The sequence below is a fragment of the Hirundo rustica genome, chromosome 2 (genome assembly GCF_015227805.2).
Source record: "Hirundo rustica isolate bHirRus1 chromosome 2, bHirRus1.pri.v3, whole genome shotgun sequence".
Classification (NCBI taxonomy): Eukaryota; Metazoa; Chordata; class Aves; order Passeriformes; family Hirundinidae; genus Hirundo; species Hirundo rustica.
In genome coordinates this window covers 118,639,002-118,661,186 of record NC_053451.1, presented here as the reverse complement: position 1 = coordinate 118,661,186, position 22,185 = coordinate 118,639,002, and the positions used below count along the sequence as shown (strand labels likewise).

The 22,185-nt window shown below is 59.4% G+C and overlaps 1 protein-coding gene across 1 annotated transcript in view; it reads right to left on the bottom strand.

Annotated features, from left to right (window-relative positions):
• Nucleotides 1-4,564: 4,564 nt before the first annotated feature.
• DCHS1 (dachsous cadherin-related 1) overlaps nucleotides 4,565-22,185 on the bottom strand; it is a 41,334-nt gene continuing 23,713 nt past the window's right edge. The window contains exons 8-21 of the mRNA XM_040056031.2: nucleotides 18,060-18,156; nucleotides 17,734-17,891; nucleotides 15,347-16,181; nucleotides 14,808-15,047; nucleotides 14,239-14,364; nucleotides 13,761-13,970; nucleotides 12,373-13,236; nucleotides 11,811-11,924; nucleotides 10,465-10,676; nucleotides 10,169-10,323; nucleotides 8,880-9,010; nucleotides 8,121-8,407; nucleotides 7,408-7,546; nucleotides 4,565-7,196 (exon numbers count right to left, since the gene is read on the bottom strand). Coding sequence (XP_039911965.1) covers nucleotides 4,582-7,196; nucleotides 7,408-7,546; nucleotides 8,121-8,407; nucleotides 8,880-9,010; nucleotides 10,169-10,323; nucleotides 10,465-10,676; nucleotides 11,811-11,924; nucleotides 12,373-13,236; nucleotides 13,761-13,970; nucleotides 14,239-14,364; nucleotides 14,808-15,047; nucleotides 15,347-16,181; nucleotides 17,734-17,891; nucleotides 18,060-18,156 — 6,183 coding nt within the window. The 3' untranslated portion in view covers nucleotides 4,565-4,581. The remainder of the gene's footprint in view (nucleotides 7,197-7,407; nucleotides 7,547-8,120; nucleotides 8,408-8,879; nucleotides 9,011-10,168; nucleotides 10,324-10,464; nucleotides 10,677-11,810; nucleotides 11,925-12,372; nucleotides 13,237-13,760; nucleotides 13,971-14,238; nucleotides 14,365-14,807; nucleotides 15,048-15,346; nucleotides 16,182-17,733; nucleotides 17,892-18,059; nucleotides 18,157-22,185) is intronic.

Here is a 22,185-nt window from a genome sequence, read left to right as displayed (position 1 = left end):
CCCCGCCCCCTGTCCCGCCCCTCTCTCGGGCGTCTCCCGGCGCGGTGCGGACATGTTCCCGGCGGGGCGGCTCGGACGGGGGATTTGGCCGAGAGTTCATGTCGGGCTCCCGGGCTGCGACGGGACCAGGACTCTGTGCAGGGCTGGGGGTCCTGGGCTGGTGGTCCCAGACTGCTGGGGGCAGGAGACAGAGGCGGGGGGGTCCTGGTCGGGTCCCGGACCGGGAGGGGTGTTAGGGGTCCCGTGCAGGACGGGCTGCTGGAAGTAGTGCAGAAGGCACACAAAAGGTAACAACCATTAACGAACATCAACTCCAGACATCACCCCTTGCATAAGAAACCAAATACCAAGAACTGCACAGCTTGGGATCAATGAATATTGAACCAATGAATTGCTATGTGTTTTTACTGTATAAAATATTTGCAAAATCTAGTAAAAATCATGTGTCATGGAATGATTTTCTCTGCACAACTTGGGACGTGTGTGGGTGAAACGATTTCTGTTGCATATCCTGGCCAGAAGAAAATCCTGGCGATAATAAAGCGATGCATTGTTTCTCTAACACTAAAAATGTTGTTGAAGAGGTTTTTTTTTTTTTGTTTTCCTGCAGCTTCGGTGACAAGCACACATTCCACTGCTCCAGCAGTTCCCAGCTGTTTTTCTGCTTCTGCAGAGCAGGGTCCTGGCGAGGAAGAGACAGGCAATAGGAAAACCACCTGCCTGTCCCTGGTTGCCGCATCCCCCGCACTGGAGCCATGCCAGAGGTGTCTGTTCCTGCCCCCTGCCCCACTCCAGCCCCACCAGCTGCCCTGGCCTGGCAGCCCCGGCCTCCTCCAGCCACAGACAGAGAGGGGAACCAGCCACCCTGGCCCTAGTAAGGGCCTGGGGTGCTGTCGGGGCTGCACGCCCCATGTCCAGTTAGGGGATGGACTCTTAAGGTGGGATGGGATTTGCAGGGGATGACATCCTGGATCTGTCTGGACAGCCGGGATTAAGGTAGCTGGACAAAGCTAATCACGTTAATGAGCATCTGCTGCTGGTCTGGTGCCTGGAAGGTCAGGGAGCCTTGGTGTCCCCTGGCTGGAGCCCCTCTTGCCCGGGCATGCTCGCATGCTGCTCCTGCAGGCAGGGCAAAGCAAGTCCCTGCTGTGGCCAGTTGGATCTTCCTGAGGCCAGGAACACCAGAGGAGGACAGTGGCACTGAGGGCAGCCTGCTGGTCCCACTGTACCCCAGGAGGGAGCTGTAAGGGGTCAGCTTGGGGGATGAAGGAGCAGACGGGACCCTAGGAACGCCATCAGGGAAGGGGGTGGCCCTTTTGCCCTCTCTGCCCCGGCTGTGCTGGCTTGTGCCTAACCAAACACTCCCGCACTCCTGCAGTGTGAGGAGCCCTGTCAGAGCGGGGGGACAGGAGCTGCTCCCCTGGTCCTGGAGTGCTGCCAGCAGGGTTGGGTATGCCTTGAGGGGCTGTGCAGAATAGGCTGGGGATGTGCAGGACTCGCTGTGGGGTGTTGCAATCTGAGCGCTGAGGACAGGGAGTAAACAAGTCGGCTTGGGGAGCAACAAAAAACGGTAAAGCAGGGAAGTCAGGACGGAAGTGGCTGATCACATGTAAGTGGGCGATGGTCACTGCGTGGGTCTGGCCACATCCAACACCTAACAGCTGCACAGACACTCCTGGTTCTCAAATTCCGTAACTGTGTGTGCTGGTGGCTGTGATGAGGCCGTGGCTTGGGAAACCTGTATGTCCAGGTGTCCTCAGCGAGGATCCTGGGAATGTGAGGCACCTGCTGGGCAGATGGTGTGTCCAGGTGTGGCTGCTGCAGCTCTGGGTCTCTGCACAGCCCTGCCCACAGCCCTCCCCAGAGCGAGGGCAGCGCAATGGGATGGGGTTGCCTGTGGCATGTGGGACCAGCTGTGTGCACATGTGGAGACATGTCTTCCACAGCTGTGTTTGCACGTAGCCTGTATGGAAACATACTCAGGCTCACTGCTGCACAGCCCCAGGGCCATGGTCCTGCTGCAGCTTCACTGGCCTCTCAGGGAAAGGACTTGGCAGGACGCAGCTGTGGATGTGGGTCCCAGAGCCTGGCCAGGCCCACGAGAGCCCTCCATGGTGCAGGCCCAGTATCCCCCCTCCCCATCAGTCCCATGGGAACATGGTGCCAGCCTGGCATGAGCCCAGGTCAGCAGGGATAGGGCTGTGTCTGTACAAACGTGTGGTTTATTAAGGCATTTTTTGAGACGTTGGCACTTGGGTTCAGGCTGCACCAGGTGGCCCCTGCGCGGCCGTGGGCAGCGCTGGTACATGCAGCTCCACGAGACACAATACAAAAAGTACAAACGAGTAAAAACAGGAATTGTAGTACAATGTGTAAAAATAAATAACTGGGGGCTCAGTGACCCCAGCCCAAAGCAGGGTGTATGTGTCTGACCCTTCCTGTGGCATGCAGGGTGACCCATCTGTGTCCCCATCCCAGATGTGCAGTGGAGCTGGGCTGTGTGGGCAGCCCGGGCAGCACAGGGCCAGGGGGCATGGGGCACCCCAGCATGGGATTGGGGGGCACCGGGTAGCCCTAGAGTGCCCCCACAGGGCCTGGGGAGAACAAAGTGTCCCCACAGTGCTTGTGAGCAGGACAGAGAGGGGATGGGGGTGCCTACCCCAAAAGCTTCTGTGGGCTGTCCCTGTGCCAAGGCAGAACTCCCTCCCCCTCCCAGGGCTCCTCAGGCCCCTGTGGGTCCCCAGCAGAGTGGGCACGGCCCAGTGACCCCTTGGTGCCCCTGTCACTGTCGCAGATCCCTGTCCCCTGTCACTGCCCTGTGCACAGGAGAGCACCTGGGACCCACTGGCACGAGCAGAGACCTGATGGCACAAGAGGGATTGAGGGGCTGACTATGACAGAGGGAGCTGCAGCCACAGATGGCTCTTCATGGGAAATGGCGGGGGACGGGCAGAAGTGATGCATTTGTCTGCTGTGACAACACCTTTGGGGCTGGGGCTGCAGCCACACCGCAGATGTCCTGGGTCTGGAGAAAGTGTGATAGGAAGGAGCCTCCCCCCGGCTCTGCTCGGGCATGGGATGTGCTCCCTGACCCCCAAATACACTCATGACCAGACTGGGCATTCAGGGCTGCTGTAGGGCACCCCATGCTGTTCCTGCCCTCACTGTGCACCCGTGGCCATGTGGGAACGTGGCGCCTCTGGGAGCACCTGGGCTGCAGGGGCAGAACCCCAGGCCCCACTCCCAGGGCCTGCGATGCACAGCTGCTCCCTATGAGCAGCTTGGGCTCAGGCAGAGCTCCGTAGGGGGCTAAGTGTGCTGTGAGTGTGATGCTGCCCGTGTGACTGGCTGTGCACAGTGCCGGGAGGAGATGGGGACCAGCCCCATTGCAGGGGCTCACAACATGCATAATGGGGTGCAGAGCAGCCCTGCAAGGGGGCTGGGGCCAGAAGCAGGGGGTTCTGGCACCTTGACCGTGTTCTGGAGGTGGCCCAGACGGTCCTGGGGAGCGGTCATGCGACAGGGCCCCAGGGGAGGCAGATCCCCACTGTGGCTGTAGGAGAACATGCTGGGCGATGTGGCTTTTTGGGGTACCCACCTGTGCCCCTGCAGCTGCAGGCTGCCTGCTGGGCCTGAGGTGGGTGTGGGTCGCAGCAGCCATCGCCACTGCTGCTGAGGCTGGGCTGTCCCTGTCAGCAATTACACAGCCCTGCCAGCCCCACTGTGCTGCCCATGTCTGGGCACTGTCCCTACCTGGGACCACTGCCCAGAGAGGTACCTGGTCCCAGCAACGGGGTTCCCATGCTGAGCACGGCAGGCACCTCCCTCCCAGGACCACAGGAACCATCCTGAAGCTCTGGGCAGGAGATTCCCTGGATGCATCACCTGCAGCAGCAGGTAGTGAAAGGGCCGGAGAGACCTCAAAGGCTTTCCCATCCCCGCCCAGCCACGGACAGACGGCAGGATGTGGGCATTGCTGCCTTCTGCTGCAGCCAGCCCGGTGAGTGTCCCCTCCCGGCCAGGAGTCAGGTTCATTCCCCTACAGGCAGCATCTATGCCCTGGGGCATTGTGTCCTGCCCTGGGACATCACCCCCAGCCATGGGGCATCGTCCCCCTGCCCTGGGAGCTCCTAGGGTCCCTAGGGAAGGCTCGGGGTCCTCCTGCACCCAGGCTTCTGCATGGCCCCCGGGGCTGGGAAATGCAGGGTCTGGGCCTGCAGCCCCTGGGCCTGCAGCCCCTGGCCCAGCACCCCTCAGCTCCCAGCCACTCCCAGAGCACCAAGTACCATGAAACACTATCCTGCCCAGCACCAATCTGAGCCACTGCAAGCAGCACGCGGACCATCACCCCGGGGTGCCAGCACTGGGGTCAGCAGTCCATAGGGCACCGGCCAGCACAGGGTCTGCCAGGCTGTGGGGAGGGACAGGGGCCGTAGCCCTCAAGGGCACCCGCAGTCCCTGGGGGCCCAGGCCAGGCACAGTGCCGGGAGCGGGATGAGCACCCATTTTAGCAGCCCTGGGCTGGGCCCCGCTCCAGCCCCATGGCTGTGGGCTGGGGCAGAGGAGTCCAGGGGCCTAGCTCTAAATCCTGAGCTCGGCCTCCTCAGGGGGCTCCAGCGAGTGCTCGGCGCTGATGGTGGAGGCGGATGGCCCCTGGGAGATGCCGAAGGGCGAGACCACAGGGGAGCGGGCAGCCAGCGGGGACAGCGATGGGGAGAAGCTGGGCGACATGGCAGAGGACGAAATGGAACCCTCGTGGCTGATGGGCGAGCGGCGCAGGGAGGATGGGTGCGGGAAGGTCCTGCCTGGCGGTGGCTTGGGGGGCACAGACTTGGCACCTGGATGGGCCACCGAGGTGATGAGGGGCGGGGGGTCGATGCGGGGCTTGGGCTCTGCCTTGGGCTTGGCTGGGAAGGGCTTGCGCAGGGAACTCTCATCCTTGAGGCGGGCGATCTCCGTGAAGACACTGGCCAGCGGCTGGAACTGGGGACACCAGTTCAGCAAGTAATCCCAGTTGTAGCTGCCGCGGAGCTCCTCATCGCTGGCCACAATGGCGGTGAGCGAGCCCTCCACGGAAGGCTTGCCGTCCTCTGGGAAGGCGTAGTCCTGGGGCTGTGAGGAGACGCTGAGGCCGCAGCGGACACCCAGGAAGGCGCTGCCACCCCCCTCCTCACGGTACAGCTGCAGGGGTGGCCCCGGCAGCAGCAGCCCAGAGCCCTTCTTGCTCTTGAACCACTGGGCGCTCTCCAACGCAGCTGGCTCACAAGAGATGTCAGAGAGCTGGTCGGCATCCTGCTGGATGCCAGAGTCAGGGCCGCGGGCAGCGATGTGCTCCTGCATGGAGGCTGTGATGCTGGCCACACGTGGGTACTCATTGATCATCCGTATCTCGTCGTCCTCAGCGGCTTCAGCAGAGCCACGGCCGCTGGAATGTGAGGGGTCCAGCGAGCCGCCCCGCGTGTAGGGCCCCGCCGGCTCTGTCCCATACCCTGGCAGTGCCTGGTGGTAGATGTGTTCAGCCCCGGGCAGCGCTGGCTCCTCACAGCCCAGCTTCTGCAAGGACCCGCTCTGTGCGCGGGCCAGCGCCCCCTCCCCCTCTGCCTTCTTGTGTCCCCGGCGCTGCCGGGAGCGCACCAGGGCCAGCACGATGGCCACGGCGGCCAGCACCACCACAACGCCCAGCGAGGCGGCCACAGCCACCAGCAGTAGGTTGAGGTCAGGGGCCAGGCCAAAGGATGTGTGTGTGACGTCAATGGTGACCTGCGCAGAGGCCACACGAGAAGCGGGCAGGGGGCTACGTGCCTGCACCTCCAGGCTCATCTCCCGTGGCTCCCTCTTGGCACGCCCAGCCCCGGCTTGGGGCTGGCTGTCCACACGCAGGTAGATGGAGCCTGTCGTCTGGTTGATGGCAAAGTATGGCGAGGGCTTTGCCAGGGTGTACAGGACAACACCATCAGCCCCCTCATCCTCATCCGTGGCCAGCACCCGCCCAATGGTCTGCCCTTTGCGCGCACCCTCAGGCACCTCGAAGTTGAAGGAGGGGCTCAGGAAGATGGGATCATACTCGTCTTCCCCTGTCACCAGCACCCGCACAGTCACAGTGGCCGAGGCATTGCCGGCGTCGGTGGCCCGAACCAGGAGCTGGAAGGCTTTGGCTCGCTCATAGTCAAAGGTGAGGCGGGAGCGCAGCTCCCCAGAGCTCCCATTGACGGCAAAGGCATCCCGGCCGTCCCCCATGGTGGGGTCCCCCACTGACTGCTCCAGGACCACGTACCGCAGCTCCCCGAAGGCGCCGGTGTCGGCATCGACGGCACGCAGCGTGGTGACCAGCGTGCCGGGGGGCAAGTTCTCCCGGATGCTGGCGCTCAGCACCTCCACCGGGAAGTATGGCTTATTGTCGTTGATGTCCTTCACCTCAATGGCAACGGGGACCAGCGCAAAGTGCCCACCCGGCACGTCCGTGGCCCGCACCACCAGTGTGTGCAGCGCCTGGGCCTCCCGATCCAGTGGCCGCACCAGGCTCAGGGCCCCCGTGCTCTCATGAAGCTGGAATAGCCCGTGCTGGTCACCCGAGCTGATGGTGTAGTGAACGCGGCCACGTGGCCCCGAGTCGGCATCGTGGGCCGCCACGCGCAGCAGCTCGGTGCCAGGCAGCGCAGCCTCGCTCACCGCTGCACGGTACTCGGCCCGGGTGAACACGGGAGGGTTGTCATTGACGTCCTGCACAGTGATGAGCACGGGCACGGTGGCGCTGCGCTGCGGCAGGCCCCGGTCTGAGGCTGCCACCGTCAAGTTGTATACTGGTATGGCCTCGAAGTCCAGAGATTCCACGAGCACCAGGGCTCCCTGTGTGCGGAGCTGTCCCCCAGCCCGGGCGACCCGGCTCTCCACCTGGAAGGCGTTGCCGCCGTTCCCACTGACGATGGTGTAGTCAAAGCCGGCGTTCTCCCGGGAGAGGTCGGCGTCACCCGCCTCCAGCGTTAGCACAGTGGTGCCTGGGCGCAGGTCCTCGGGAACGCTGGCGTTGTAGCACGGCTCCTGGAAGCGGGGGCTGTGGTCATTAACATCCAGAACCTGGAGCTGCACCGTGGCCCAGGACGAGAGGCTGGGAGAGCCGTGGTCACGGGCCTCCACCACCAGGTCCAGGGTGGGCTGGCTGGCATTGAATTCCACCTGCCGGGTGGTGAAGAGGGTCCCTGTGGAGCACAAAGCCAGGGTCAGCATGGGAACCAGTGGGAGCTGGGATGGGTATCAGCTGGAGGAGCATTCTGCTGTGTCTGCCTCACCAGCCACACCAGAAAGTGACCTTGTGAGGGTTTGAACGGGGCCAGCACAGGGGAGCTCCCCTCCGCAGGCACCCTTAGATTGACCCATGAGAGAGCCACACAGAGCACCAAGACCACGCACCATTGCTGGGGTCGATGGCAACATCAGGGCTGGGCACAGCCAGGTGGAAGGTGATGTCCCCATTGCTCCCTGAGTCAGGGTCGGTTGCACTCACAGTGAGGATGACACTGCCAGCAGGCGTGTGCTCTGGCAGCAGCACCTGGAAGAGGAGGAAACCCCAGTCAGCATCTGGTTCCCCACGGCCCAGAGCCCCCAGCATTGCTGGGAGGGGGTCTGGGGCTGGCCAGGCAGCCAAGGTCATCCAGCCTCTCACTGGCCAGAGAAACCACAGGCAAGGGGTATGTGCTCCTAGACCCTTCAAGAGTTCCTGGGGCTCCCCAGCCCCTTGCCCGGGCTCCAGCACTGCAGCACACACTGCCCAAACCAGCTTTCAACAGGGACCTGCCCAGGTCTTACCACAAACATTTGTCAGGGCTGTGGCCCATTTCCCACCTCCTCTGGCCTCCTCACTGTGCTCATCCATTTCTGCTGGACCCTCTGCATCCAGCTGTGCCCCTTGCAGGGGCTGGTCCCTGGGTGACCTGCCTAGTTTCAACGCCTTCTATGCCACAGTGACAGCATGAGGAATGCCAAGATATAGATGTGTGTCAGAACGCAGGTCCAGAAGGGGCTCAGACCCATCCACTGCTTTGTAAGGGCCGGAGGGCCCGGCAGAGGCTGCAGAGGGCCTGTGTGGGATGGCCCCTGCTGGCTGGCACACGTGGTGCATGTACCTGGTAGAAAACCTGGGTGAAGGTGGGCACGTTGTCATTGACATCCTCCACAAGGACGGTGAGGTTGGCCTCAGTCTCATGGCGCGTGTCAGAGGCACGCAAGGTGAGGGTGTAGCGGCTGCGCTGTTCATGGTCCAGTGGCCCTGTCAGGGCGATGTGGCCACCGTAGCGCAGCACCCCGAAGGTGTCTGCTGCGTCCCCCTCGAGCAGCAGCGTGTAGGAGAGCGCAGGGCCCGAGTCCACATCGTTCCCAGTCAGCTGGGCTATCTGCGTCCCCAGCAGCGTGTCTGTGGGGAGCAGACATGTGAGTGAGCAGACCCATCCCTGCCCAGCATACCTGGCCCACCTGGTGGGAAACCATTTCAAACCAGAGCCTGAGCACAAGGAAGAGGGGAAGATGCCATGGGAGAGGGAGATGCCAGGGGCAAGCTGAAGGTCTTGGGGGCTTGGCGGGGCAGGAGGAGGTTGGCATGGGCACAGGGCATACTGGCTGAGGACTGTGAGCCGGCGGGGCACGTGTCTGCAGCCAGAGTCCTGGACATGGGGCAGGGGGCAGGGCCCAGGGTTGAACTGGTAGTTCAGGTTGCTCCCTCAGGACACAGCAGCAGCACAGGAGTCATGCTGGAGAGCTCGGGGGGCTTCAGTGAGTCATTGTGACCCAGACCCTGAGAGGAACTGGCCTGGCCTCTCTGGGGGCTCCTCCCCACCCCACGATGCCCGTCCTACCCCAGCTCTGGCCCTCAGTGCTACAGCACTCACTCTCAGGGACACGGATCTCCCAGGGGACCGGGATGGTAGGGCTATTGTCATTGATGTCCATCACCACCACGGTCAGTGTGGCCGAGCCCATGAGCGGTGGTGTTCCTCTGTCCATCGCTGTCACCACCAAGCTGTGGGCAGGCATGAGGGTCAGATGTGTGCCCACAGACATGAGGGAGCACCTCACCCGTGTACAGTTCCTGGGACATGCACTGCACACCTGCATTGCACCTGGGACGGCAGGTGCGCACGGGGCTGGGGCGTGTGCATGTGGTGGGGGAACTGCGCAGCAGCTCAGAGTCTGGTGTGATGGATCCGTGCGGCACATTGTCTGGGGAAGTTTAAGAAAAGACTGGATGTGGCACTCAGTGCTCCAGTCTAGTTGACAAGATGGTGATCAGTCACAGATTGGACTCAATAATCTCAGATGTCTTTTCCAACCTCAATGATCCTGTGATTTGGAGAGCACGTGTGGGGCAGTGGGTGTGGCACATGGAGAGCATGGTGGGGCAGGGCAGCACGTTTTTGCACACCGAAGGCACGTGTTGAAGTCTGGAAGCTGTGAGGGTGCAGGCAGAGCACCTTGTGGGGTGCAGGCAGGTGTCTGGGGCTCTCTGGATGCTGGGGAACACTTGGAGCCTCTCTGGAATGGCGAGGGATGGGTGGATGGAAAGAATACCACAGAACCCCCCCAAGCAGAGGAACCCACAGCCATGGGGGCACATGAGAAGGGGGAGAACACAAACTGAGGGACCTCTCCTGAGGAAGGTGTGTGAGACAGGGCAGTAGAAGCCTCAGATTCATGGTGGGGTGTTTGCCAGCATTTCACATGTGTGGCTGGAGCAGATGGACCTGTCCAGAGCATGCACAGATGGTGAGGGGCCCAGAGGGCCTGTCTGGATGCAAGGGGACATCTTGGGGAGCTCAGGCTAGTGCAGGGGTCTGGAGCCATGTGGCAGGACACAAGGGTCCTGTGCTTGGACATGGAAGAAATTGAGCAGATGCGGTGCAGATTAAGGAGGCAGGAAGATGAATGGATGAACCTAGAGCTGTCTCACAATCTCCTCAGCTCTGCAGAGACCCGACTGAGCGGTGTGTGGGCTCATCTTGGCCATCTGGTTTCTGTGACCTTCACTCCCACTGACCCTCAGCTGTGCTGCTTGATAGAGCCATTTCACAGCCAGGCTGGGACAGCTTTGGGGGCACCAAGAACAGTGTTGCCCATGCCCCGAGGCTGTGCTCCACAATTCTGTTCCTGTCCTGGCATCCCCTAGCCTGGCTGCACTCACCGGGTCTGGGACCAGATCTCTCTGTCCAGGATGGCAGCAGTGGTAATGGTGCCGGTCTGAGGGTCAATGTGGTACAAGCCTGGCATTGGCAGGGACTGGTTGATGGCATATGTCACCTGCCCGTTTGCTCCCTGGTCCAGATCATCTGCTAGCACCTGCAAAGCCACATGAGATTCAGCTGTGGAGTCCCTGAGGCAGGACTTCCATGCTGGTGCCAACCCCAGGCCCACGCAGATCCCATCCCATAACTCCAGCCAGGCCAGGACTCAGGTACCTCTTTTTGTGCCCCACCATACCTGGATGACAGGTGAGTCATAGCTCTGTGACTCCCAGATGAACGCCACATAGTTCTGCAGCTGGAAGCGGGGTAGGTTGTCGTTCACATCCTGGAGGTTGAGGTTTATGGCCATAAAGCCAAAGGAAGCTGCAGTCTCTGCCTGGATCACCAGGCGCAGCCGGGAGCTGGCCTCGAAGTCCAAGCTACTGGAGTCCTGCACTGAGATGGCACCTGGGAGGGGGAAAGGTGGGAAGGGGAGAGTGATGTACCAGTATGTCCATCCTCCATCCATCCATCCATCCATCCATCCATCTGTCATCCATCCACCCATCATCCATCCATCATCCATCCATCCATCCTTCATCCATCCATCCATCCTTCATCCATCCATCCTTCATCCATCCATCCTTCATCCATCCATCCATCCATCCATCCATCCATCTACCCATCTATCCATCCATCCATCCATCCATCCATCATCCATCCATCCATCATCCATCCATCCATCCATCCTTCATCCATCCACCCATCCACCCATCCATCCATCCATCCATCATCCATCCACCCATCATCCATCCACCCATTCTTGGGTGGACAGGACAGACACACTGAGCTCTTCCAAGCCTTCCCCACACTGCCAGCTTCCCATCATTCTCAAGAGCTGCCCTCAGTGATAACACCCACACCTTGCTGGGGACAGGCAGTTCCTGCTGACATTACAGCACGTGACAGTGCTCCCATCTGGAGACTCCCCCGAAGGTGTGGAGCAGAAAGAGCTCATCCAGCTCCAAGCCAGAGATGCCTCACTGCAGTTTTGAGTCCAGTCAGAGCCTTACAAAGTGCTCTGAGGACAGATACCCACAGCCACCCACGCACCTGAGCCATGAGCAGCTAGGCTGCTGGAGCAACAAGGTGCTGCTGTCCCACCTGAGAAGAAGGAGGGCAGCCAGCAGGATGTACTGAACTGTCAACATTCCTATGGGCACATGGAGACACCTTCTATTATCCCAGGTTGCTCCAAGCCCTGTCCAGCCTGGTCTTGGACACTTTCAGGGATGGAGCAACCACAGTTTCTCTGGGCAATCTGTGCCACAGCCTCACCACCCTCACAGGGAAAAATGTCTTCCCAGAAACCCATCTAACCCTGCTCTTTGAGGTTTTGGGAAAAGGTCTAATTATGGGGGATCGTAATTGCACTGGGAGCAGTGCTAACAGCCGCTGGTCAGTGACAGGGCAGTGTCCACATCCCAGTACTAACACCTCTCAACTAACTAGTACAGAGTGTGGATGGTATTCCTTTGCCCTGGGGCCCCAAGCACCTGAGCAGGCATGAGCAGAGCTCCCCAAGTGTTCCTGGAGCTATACCTGAGCTGGGCTGGATCAGGAAGGTGTTCCTCTCGTTGCCGCTGATGATGCTGTAGGTGATGTGTCCCGAGGAGCCCCCTGTGTGCATGGCCTGGACACTCGCCACCTCAGTGCCTGTGAGAGCAAAAGGGTTTGAAAGGACAGTGGAGCACATGGCAAAGGGTCAGGGCAGCATGTGCTGTACCACAAGACTACTGCTCTGCCTGAGGACGCTGCTGACAGGGGACTGAAGATCTAAGGCTAATGTTGGGCTGGGAGCCTGGTGTCATGGTGCTTATCCATGGCTCCTCAGTGGTCTCACTGTGACCCTGGAGACCTTCCAGGAGCACTTGGACACCTCTGTCTGCCTGCAGTGATCTGAACACACTGAGACCAGCCTACAGGGACTCCAGCCTGGACACCACTCAGACCCTGCAGTTCCTTGGGTCTGCCCAAAGCATAACAGGATTTCCCCAGACTCCACAATGCTCTCTAGTCTGAGCTTCCCACAGCGCTGCTCCCACCTCCCCTTGTGCCCTATCCCATTCCATCACTGCACTTCCTGGTCACTGCCAGGGGGTACCTGGGGCAGCATTTTCGGCCAGGGCCACGTCACTGGTGCTGCGGGGAAAGCGCAGGCCCCGGTAGGGCTCCTCCTGCACATGGATCACCACTACCCCCGTGGAGGAGAGCGCCGGCTGCCCCAGGTCCATGGCCAGCACGAAGAGCGTCCGCTGGCGCTGGCTGAGTGAGCCAAGGGGCTGCAGCAGCTGGATGTCCCCCGTATAGGAGTTGATTGCGAAGGCGGAGCTGGGGCTGGCAAAGCGGTACAGGATGGAGGCGTTGGCACCCGCATCCCTGTCCTCGGCCCTCATGGTGGCCACCACCTGCTTGAGCGGTGTGTGGTGGGACAGGTTGACGGTGAGCGGGCTGTGCAGGAAGGCCGGAATGTGGTCGTTGACGTCTTGCACCACAACGGTGACACGCACGGCCGTGCTCTTGGGCTCCCATGGTGCTGAGTCCACTGCCTTGGCCAGGAAGCTGTAGGTGGGCTGGCGCTCCCGGTCCAGTGCCTGCGCGCTCCGGATGCGCCCGCTCTGTGGCTCCACCTGGAACATGCCCAGAGACTCATTGCCCAGGTAGTAGGAGACCTGCCCATTGGTGCCCTCATCTGGGTCTTCGGCCACCAGCTGCAGCACCAGGGCACCAACTGGCAAATCCTCCGGCACCTCCACCGTGTAGCTGGCCTGAGCAAAACTGGGTGCATTGTCATTGAGGTCCAACACCTGCACAGTCACCGACATGGTGGCACTGCGTGGGGGGGAGCCGTGGTCCTGCACCACTACAATGAGGCTGTAGGAAGCAATTTGCTCTCGGTCGAGGGGATGTGCAGTGGAGAGGACTCCGGAGACGGGGTCTAGGCTGAAATCCTGCCCAGGGTCTCCACCTAAAACAGAAGAGGTGGATTAACAACACAGCATGCCTGTAACTGGAATGAGAAAGGCCCTGGCTATAGCATGAAGCCCGCCACCATGGGGTCCAGCAGGGTGGATAGAGTGAGACCCAGTGGGAGCAAACCTCCTCGGGCCAGCTCCACGTGAAGAATTGACTCTAACCACTCACAAGCCAATGCTGCTGCCATGGAGAGTCGCCAGACAGTCTGTGACAGGATACAGCAAAAATCTGACTTGGCAACCTGTGAATTAACAGGTCAGAGCAGCCAGGAGAGGTGTGGAACTGGTCCTAGCCTGGGGAAGTAGATACAAGCCTGGAGAATGAGCAGCATAGCCCGTTCAGATGCACTTAGGGTGCTCTTTACTGGGGACAGAGAGCTGAGAGATGGCAGCAATGCCGTGCAGTTTGGAGCGGGAGAGAACTGACGTGGGATGGGGCTGCTGCAGATGATGTCCCCAGATCCAGGGAAGCCCAGGAAGAAGTCCTTGCCCAGTCCCATGCTCCAGTGCATCTCACCTGCCACCCGGTATTCCAAGCGTCCGTTCTCCCCACCATCAGGATCAGTGGCCCGCAGGGTGTAGAGTGCCACACGGCTCTGGTTCTCAGGAACCTCCACGGAGCAGGACTCGCTCTCCAGGTGGGGTGCATGGTCATTCTCATCCCCCACTGTGATCCACACCGTGGCCTTGGTGAGGCTGGGCGGCAGGCCAGCGTCCCGCGCGTAGACTGCAGGACACAGTGAGAGCACCAGAGGCTGCCTTGACTGGGAACTACGGCCACAGCGGTTGTATGCCAACTCCCAGGCACCCACAGGGGCAGCCAAGCATGAGAGCATCGGCATTCCTGCAGCCCCAAACCACCCCACATCCCCGCTGTGCCCCACGGCCCTTCCTCTCTCCCCATGGCCTGCCCCCTCTGCAACACTCCCCACCCTAGCAGCAGGAAGTCCCTGTCTACCCCCACCGACCCACTGTGTGCTGCCTCCCTCGCCTACCTGTCAGCACATGCTGCTCCTGCTCCTCCCGGTCCAGGGGACGCGTGGTGACAATGAGCCCCGTCTGTGGGTGGATGGAGAACGGCCCCCCAGAGAGACCCCCATAAACCACCTGTCCGTTGGCACCTGTGGGGACAAAGGTGGTCTGAAGGCAGCCTAGCAGCAGCCCTAGCACCTCATTTGGCTCCCAGTCCTGCACCTCCCTGCTTCCAGCTCTCATCTGGGGCTCACAGGCTGGATCAGAGGGTGGGCTCGCTCCCTATTGGCAGAGGAGTGTGTGGGGGGGTCCCAGGCTAACCCAGCTGATGGGAGGCCAGATGGGCCAAAGAGAACCCACAGAACAAAGGCCACAGGCCAGGGGACCAAAGGGAGCCACAGCCCTTGTTCCACTCCCACCCTCTCCCAAGATTCAGCCCATCTCCCACCTCCAGGCCAGGTGCTGATCCTTCCCTCTGGTCAGCCAGGCTCTCCAGACTGGCAGAAGGGAGCAGGGTGTGCCCAGACCTGGGGCTGCATCTCCAGACAGGCTCTCACTGAACTGGGCAGCTCACTCTTGCCTGCATCCTCACCCAGATCCCGGTCCGTGGCCAGCACCTGCAGCACTGGACTGCCGGCCGGCAGGTTCTCCATGATGTGGGCTTCATACTCGGGTTTCTCAAAGGCAGGAGCCTCATCATTGACATCCAGCACCAGGACGGACAACAGCTGTGTGGCGGAGAGGCGGGGGAAGCCATGGTCCGTGGCCACCACCGTCAGGTTGTGCTGCGCCACCTCCTCCCTGTTCAGGGCCCGCACAATGGAGAGCGCACCTGTGGACACGGGAGAGGGGCAAGTTGGCACCGGTGGCACTGGGGCTTATGCCTTGGGACTGCTATGTGGCTGCAGGTATTGGGCCGTGCCAGGACAGATGGGTCTCAGGTGACAGCAGCACCGTGCCAGCGGGATGCTGCGCTTGGGACTCCCTGCACCTCCAGTCTCACTCCTCCAGGCTCCCCAGCCCATGTCGCCCCCCACGCACCGTGCAGCATCCTCGTGCACCCCTGCCCCCTCCTCAGCCTCCGTGCTCCCAGTATCCCTGCTGCCACCGCTGCACCCTCCCAGCCCTCACCAGTGCTGGGGTTGAGGTGGAAGCGGCCATCACCATTGCCTGCACGCAAGGAGTAGCTCACACGTCCGTTCTCTCCCAGATCGCTGTCCTGGGCCACCACGTGCAGTGCCACAAAGCCCGTGGGCTGGTCCTCCATGACGCTGACGGTGGCCGGGGAGAGGAAGACGGGCGCATTGTCGTTCTCGTCGGTCACAAACACACGGGCTGTGACGGCAGCCGAGCGGCGCTGGCTGACGTTGCGGGCCTGGTCTGTGGCCTCCACCACCAGCAGGAAAGAGGCAGCAGCCTCCCGGTCAAGGCGCTGGTGCAGGGTCAGCTGCCCCGAGCGGCTGTCGAGCTGGAAGGGGGCTCCGGGTGGCTCCAGGTGCAGCAGAGCATAGCGCACCTGACTGTTGGGGCCCACTCCATCCCCATCCAGCGCCTGGAAGGTGAAGATGGAGGAGCCAGCCTGGGCATTCTCAGGCACCACAATGGTAATGGGGTCTTCGGGGAAGGTGGGTGCTTGGTCATTGCAGTCCTGCACATGGATGTGGACCAGCACCAGCCTGCTGGAGGGATAGCCGTGCTGCGTGTCCTCAGCGCTCACCTGGAGCACGTGCCGTGCCCCAGCTTCATAGTCCAGCTCACGGGCAGCATAAATCTCCCCTGTCGTACTATCGACCACAAAGGTGCCATCCCCACCACCTCCTACCACCGTGTAGGTCAGTTGTCCTCGTGCAGGGGCGTCCAGGGGAGCCACTGAACCGATCACAGACCCCGGCTTGACCCCTTCGAGAGGATGAAGGGTCAACACAGTGGTGTCAGGCCGTGGCAGCACACGGGAGGATGGCAACACCTGGGAAGAGAGGAAGCAGTGAGGGGCACACACGGGGGGACCGTGTGCCAGGGCACAGGCTGGAACACAGGAGGGTCCTTCTGGTCCTCAGAATACACTTTCCCTGTGAGGGTGCCTGAGCCCTGGCACAAGTTGCCCACAGCTGGTGGAGTCTCCAGCCCTGGAGACAGCCAAAAGTCACCCAGACAACCCCCATTTGGGCAAGGGGCTGGAGAAGGTGACCTTCACAGGTGCCTTCCCTCAGCCACTCCTTGGCTCTGTGACTGGGTCCGATACTGCAAAGCCAACAGACGGCCGCAGAAACAATTCTGCAAACATAAGCAAGAGTGAGTAAGAGAGGTCATACTCATCCTGATGGGAGGCCCAGAAAGAGAACCCAGTATGACCCCAAGATAAATAAATACTATCACTAGTTTTATTAATCACATGGGAGTTAATTTGGGGATGAAGTGCACTCAGTGGAGGCGAGGATGCTGTAAAGGCCACCACAGTATGATCTGAAGGGAAAACTTGCTGAAGAAGCACATTTCTGTCAAGGAGCTGAGGAAAATGGGAGTAACAACAAACCTGTCAGCCCAGAGGGGATCAAACTCAGTGACAGTCAAGCAAATATCTATTACAGGGATGCAAACCAGCATGATGAGGATGGCCAGCCTGGCCTCAGTGCTCTGGAGGCTGCAGAACTGCTCTGATGTCAAGAACAGCTACAGACATCGTGTAAAAAGGAAATGGTATAAAACATGTTATTGGTGGCTGAAGGCAGATGTGGCAGGCTAACACCAAGCTCCACTCATCAAGGGAACATGGGATATCACACCCACCTGGACTAGAACTCAGCTCTGGAGCTCCCACACTAGTGGGGGAAAGGCACAGAGTGGGGATGGCTGTGTGACAGAAAGGACTGAGAGACCAGCTGGCTCAAGGGAGCAATGGACAGGGCTGGTAGAGACAGCACAGCAAGGACAATCAAATGGCCCTGGCAACTGCAAGGACGTGGACAAGAAAATGTGAAACGCTGTTTGGTGGGAGTGCCTTGATGGGGGGAGCCAGAGCCTCTGCTGTGAAAGGAAGCTCATTACTAACAGCAAAGAAGGGATGTAGCTGTCTGGGCAGCACCAGGCAGGGAGTACCAAAGTGACACAGACACGAGGGACACCCTCCAGGTCAGAACACTGGTTTCAGTAGATGCTGGGAAGAGTCAAGTGTCTGTGCAGGGAACCTCTGATATCTTTCCTGCACGAGCGTATCTAGGACAGGGTTGGCTGTCTAAGGCCTGGAGAAGGCAGAACTGCAATTGGCAGTCCTTTGGAAATGAGAATAGGGGCAGAGACATCCCTTCCCATCCCAGGCTCTCCACATGGACTTTAGGGCTGGATCAACAGCTGAGTAGGATCAGAGGGTGCCCAGGGATGAAGGTGGTAGAGGATGAGGAGGTCAGGAGAGAGGCTGCCAGGTAGCTGGATGGTGTCTTCCAAGAGGCAAGTGAGGGGTAGATGGTAGAGGGACAAGAGGAGCTGGAGTGCAGGGACAGAAGGGACAGGAGCCTGGGTACCTGGACACGAACGATGGCCGACGTGCTGCGAGGCACGGCGCCGCGATCGCTGGCTGTCACGGTGAAGATGTATTCGGCACGGTCAGTCCGGCGCAGAACTGTGGCTGTCCGCAGCTCCCCAGTAGCCACGTGCAGAGTGAAACGCTCTGCCCAGGCTCCTGCAGAGAGACAGAAACGTGGCTGGGAGAAGCACGGCAGAGGGAGGACAGGGGAGGGCGCGAAAGAGGGGCAGTGCGGTGTGGGGATCCCGGGCAGCGGGCACCCGTCTGCCTGGGCGACGGCTGCAAGGCAGAGCAGCGCGGATGTGGCAGCTCTGGAGCTCGTACCTATCAGCGAGTAGGTGATGGTCCCATTCTCCCCTTCGTCAGGGTCCTTGGCCTGCAGGGAAGCGACCAGCAGTCCCGATGGCTTCTCTTCCAGCACCTGCAGCATGGCCCAGGGAGCAGTTGAGCGACACAGAGAACCTCTCAGATCACTCCACAGCCCCCCCAGCATGGCATGAGGCCTGCACCATCTTGCACCAGTCCTACACCTTACCCACAGCACAGACCCCCTGCAGGACCCACAGGCTGTGCCTGAGGCTGACAACGTGGAGGAGCCCACAGCAATCAGCCAGGGGAAGTTCTGCCTCACCAGCCCTCCTCCCCTTCAGTCCCATTTAGCAACACACTGGGCAGGGTGGGGGCACACTGGAGGGCATGGGGAGGGGACTGCTTCACCCGTGTTACACCCAGAGCCCCTGCAGGCAAGTGCAGGGCTCCACAGCACTCCTGATTCCCCCTGCCCCGACAGACCTCTTCAGCTGCAAACACCAATGCGTGAGCCCTGACAGCCCAGTGCCAGCCTCCCTGGCCACACCCAGGGAATCTTCTCAGTTCCCACAGTTAGCCAGGGAGGTTTCTCATCTCTGGAAGTGCAGCTGGCAGATCTTCTGACACTCAGGTATCTCAGCTTGGGATTTTACCCTTTTCTCCTTTGTTCCTGGGTAGCACTGCCTGTCTGTAGGTACTTTAGACCATTTTATGCCAGTGCAGTACAAGACCATTGAGATGTCAATCACACATGCTCAGCTAAAATCACGTTCTGCAGGGAGCTACCTCCTTTGCCACAGAGACCACGCATTACAGCGCTGCACACCTTTTCTGGATAGCTATGGAACTGGATGTGCCCCCATCACTGTCCCTCAGCATCTGTCAGGTTTTGGAATCATCCTCAGCAAACATCCCCTCCCTGCTGCAGACCTGCCCCCTCCAGCACATACCCTTTGGTGGAACAGGATTCCCACTTGGCACAGGTTCTGCTGTTCCTTCCACCCCAGCAGATGTCAAATTCCCCCCTCAAGGGGACAGACCTCACATTCCTATCCCACCAGCACATCCAATGGCAGAGATCACCGTCCCAGACCCAGCTCTGCAGAGTGATCTGTGCCACTTAATGCATTAGGAAAGGGTCAAGTGGAATCCAAACAGGACTCTGGAGAAGAGGATGCAGGTTTCTGGGTGGGGGTGAGGCCCAGAGCTGTTGTCCAAGCTGCTAGCACAGTGCTGAAGCCCTGGGAGGGGAGATCAGAGGAGCTGGAGTAGTTCAGCCAGGCCAGGCAGTGCTGGGACTGTTCTCTGTAAACACTGGGAGAGGGAGGGAAATTCCAGGGAGAGAGGACAGCTTTTTAAGCAAAAACACAATATTGGCACAAGAACAAATGAGTATAAAATGGTCAGAAATTAGTTTAGGCTGGAAACGAAGAGATGTTTTCTAGTACCAGATCAAGGAATCGGGAACAGCCTTTCACAGCAGTGATGGAGGCACAGACCTAAATATAGCCTGGCCCTTGATGAAAGAAGGGTCTGCGTAGACACCTCTATGTGGGGCCACGCTTCAGAGGCCCCTTCCAACCTCTCCCCACCACAGGCTGGGGCAGCATCTGCCCCCACTGCCCTCAACCCAGACTTGAGCAGTTCCTGCTCAGCAGGCAGGGACACTCTCCCCTTCCGTAAGGAATCAGACCCCTTTGAGAAAAGCAGACATGTCAGAGGAGTTGCATGAGCAACACCCACACAGCCCCATGTACAAACGCCAGTCCAGTCACACAAACAGGAATAAACAGCAACAGCAGTGGGTTTGCCTATGCAAACTGGTAAGACAGCGGCCACGTGGGCATATCTGGGTCTGCCCACCCTCCCCGAAGGTTGCTGCAAACACCACCCTGGTCCCAAGCTTACAGAGCCATTCTGGCCACAAGCATAGCTCTGGCAGGGGCTGGCAATGGATATACAGGAATGTGAGAAACATGGTACGTACGGAACAATCCTCCTGTGAACTTCCCCGGCTCCCAGCCCACTGTGGCGCAGACGCTTCCTGAGCCACAGATCATAGTTGTGTTCATCAGCCTTTGATGGATTTTTTTCTTTCCATGAATTCATCTAGTTTTGAACCCATGCAACTCTGGGCAATGATTTCACAATTTAATTACACTCTGCATGAAGAAGTGCTGCCTGTGTTTATTTTAAACCTGCTGCCTGGTCAGTTCTTACAGAGCTGCCCGGTCTTGTGTTATGAAAAAAGCAACTTTTCACTTCCCCACGACTCTGTGCACACCTTTGCGATATTCACCTTTGTGATATTCCTGCAGCTTTGTCCACGCCAAAGGATATTTTACTTCTGCTTGGAACCATTAACTGCCAGAGATCCTGTTATCATCCTTTTCTAAACAGTTTCTAGCAATTCTGCTCACTTAGGGAATGGAACCAGGCAGACAGTGTGGGCAGAATCTGAGCTGTGTGTGATGATATTTAATTTCATTTCATTCTCTGTTTCTTTTCTAATTAAACTCTGCATTTGATTTGCTTTTTTTGCCTGCGCTAAGCCTGGTGTGGCACATTCACAAAGCTCCAGGCTTCTCCCCAAGCTGAAGCAGCCGGTTCAGAGCCCACCACTAAGTGCCATCCGTATTGACTTCCAGCAACTTGCTTGGCAGCAGTGATTTCATGTCCCACCATCTTCCCTGACTCAACAGTGAAACACGGTACTTCTATAGTTCTTCACAGGGAACCCTCACCTTGAATGCTGTAAACAGACCAGTGACATCAACCATCACATCTTTGAAGGGGACACAGCAAAACACCAGCACCAGGGGCACTCCCTCTGTGAAAACAGGCACCCTCTTCCTTCCCTTTGCTCTGTCTCCCCTCTCCTCACAATCATTCCCTGGGAGGATGCATTACTGCAGACCCTCCGCAAACACCCCATGTACTGCCAGCCTGTCACCAATGTGTTTCATCTTAGAACCCCACAGCTGATGCTGGAAGGTGCCGACACAGAACCCTCCTCTGCTTTGCCTGATGAACGCTGACACGAACGCAGCACTGAGCACGTCTGCAAGAAATCACGGGGCTTTGCGTTATCATCTAGTTTTCCCTTTTTCCTCCAAGTCTGTCTTCTACATCCAAAATATGGCTAACAGTGGGTTGTTATGGCACTTTACCCTTCTGTATTTCTATTTCCAGTATCTGCAAACTAAAGTGCCCAAACTAAAGTGCCCAAACCAAAGTGCCCAAACAGGTGTTTGCTCAGAGCTGCTGCAGCATTTACCTGCCCTCAGAACTCTGAACCCATCTCAGTCTTGTCCTGTCCCCTGAAGGATGGATCTGCTTTCGTGGTCTCTCTGTAAGAGCAGAACCCACCCAAGTCGTAGCAGGGTACTTGGAGTGCTTCGTGCCCCCAGACACTGGGATCAGCTGCAGACCCTGCCCTGCGGTGTGTCACAGGTGTCCCCGCACAGGAGCAGGGCTCACAACAGATACCAGGTGCGAGAAATGCCATAGCGCAGAGCCTGTCCAGTGCTCCCTCAGCCATGCCACGGTTGGCTGGCCTCTGGCCTGAGCTGGTCCCAGAGTCTCCCCCAGAGAGAGGGCAAGACTGTGTCCACTTCGCCTCCTCCAGGCTCTGGGAGCTGTGCTCACCCAGGCCAAGCCCCGCCATCAGTTTTGACAGCAAACAGGGCATGCAAGAAGATGTCTGGGCAAGGGATGACTGCACGCTAGAATGAGAAGGGAAGCAGCAATGAACAGGGAAGGCCTGGCTGGAGCTGCAGTGTCCCCTGATCTTGTGTCACCCAGGTGGCTACCAACACAGTCCTGTCTGCTCTGAGCTGTCTGGGGTGTGCAGCTCAGGCAGGACGTGTGACAGAGGGCGGCTGTCATCATCGTGGTGTTTCTGAAGCAGCTCAGAGCAAGGGGCTTTGAGCACACAGCCTGATGCGCAGCAATGGACGTGCAGAGCAGGCATGGCCGTCCAGCTGCAGGCTGTCCCTGCTCTGTGCCGAGCAGATCATGCCAGGGCCTTGGCTTCCAATCCTGTTTTGCTGCTGACAGTGCCCCTCAGCTGGCTCCCACAAGCCCTCACCGCTCGTGACGCCCTCAGGGACGCAGCAGAGCAGAGGCAGGCGGGTGGGGG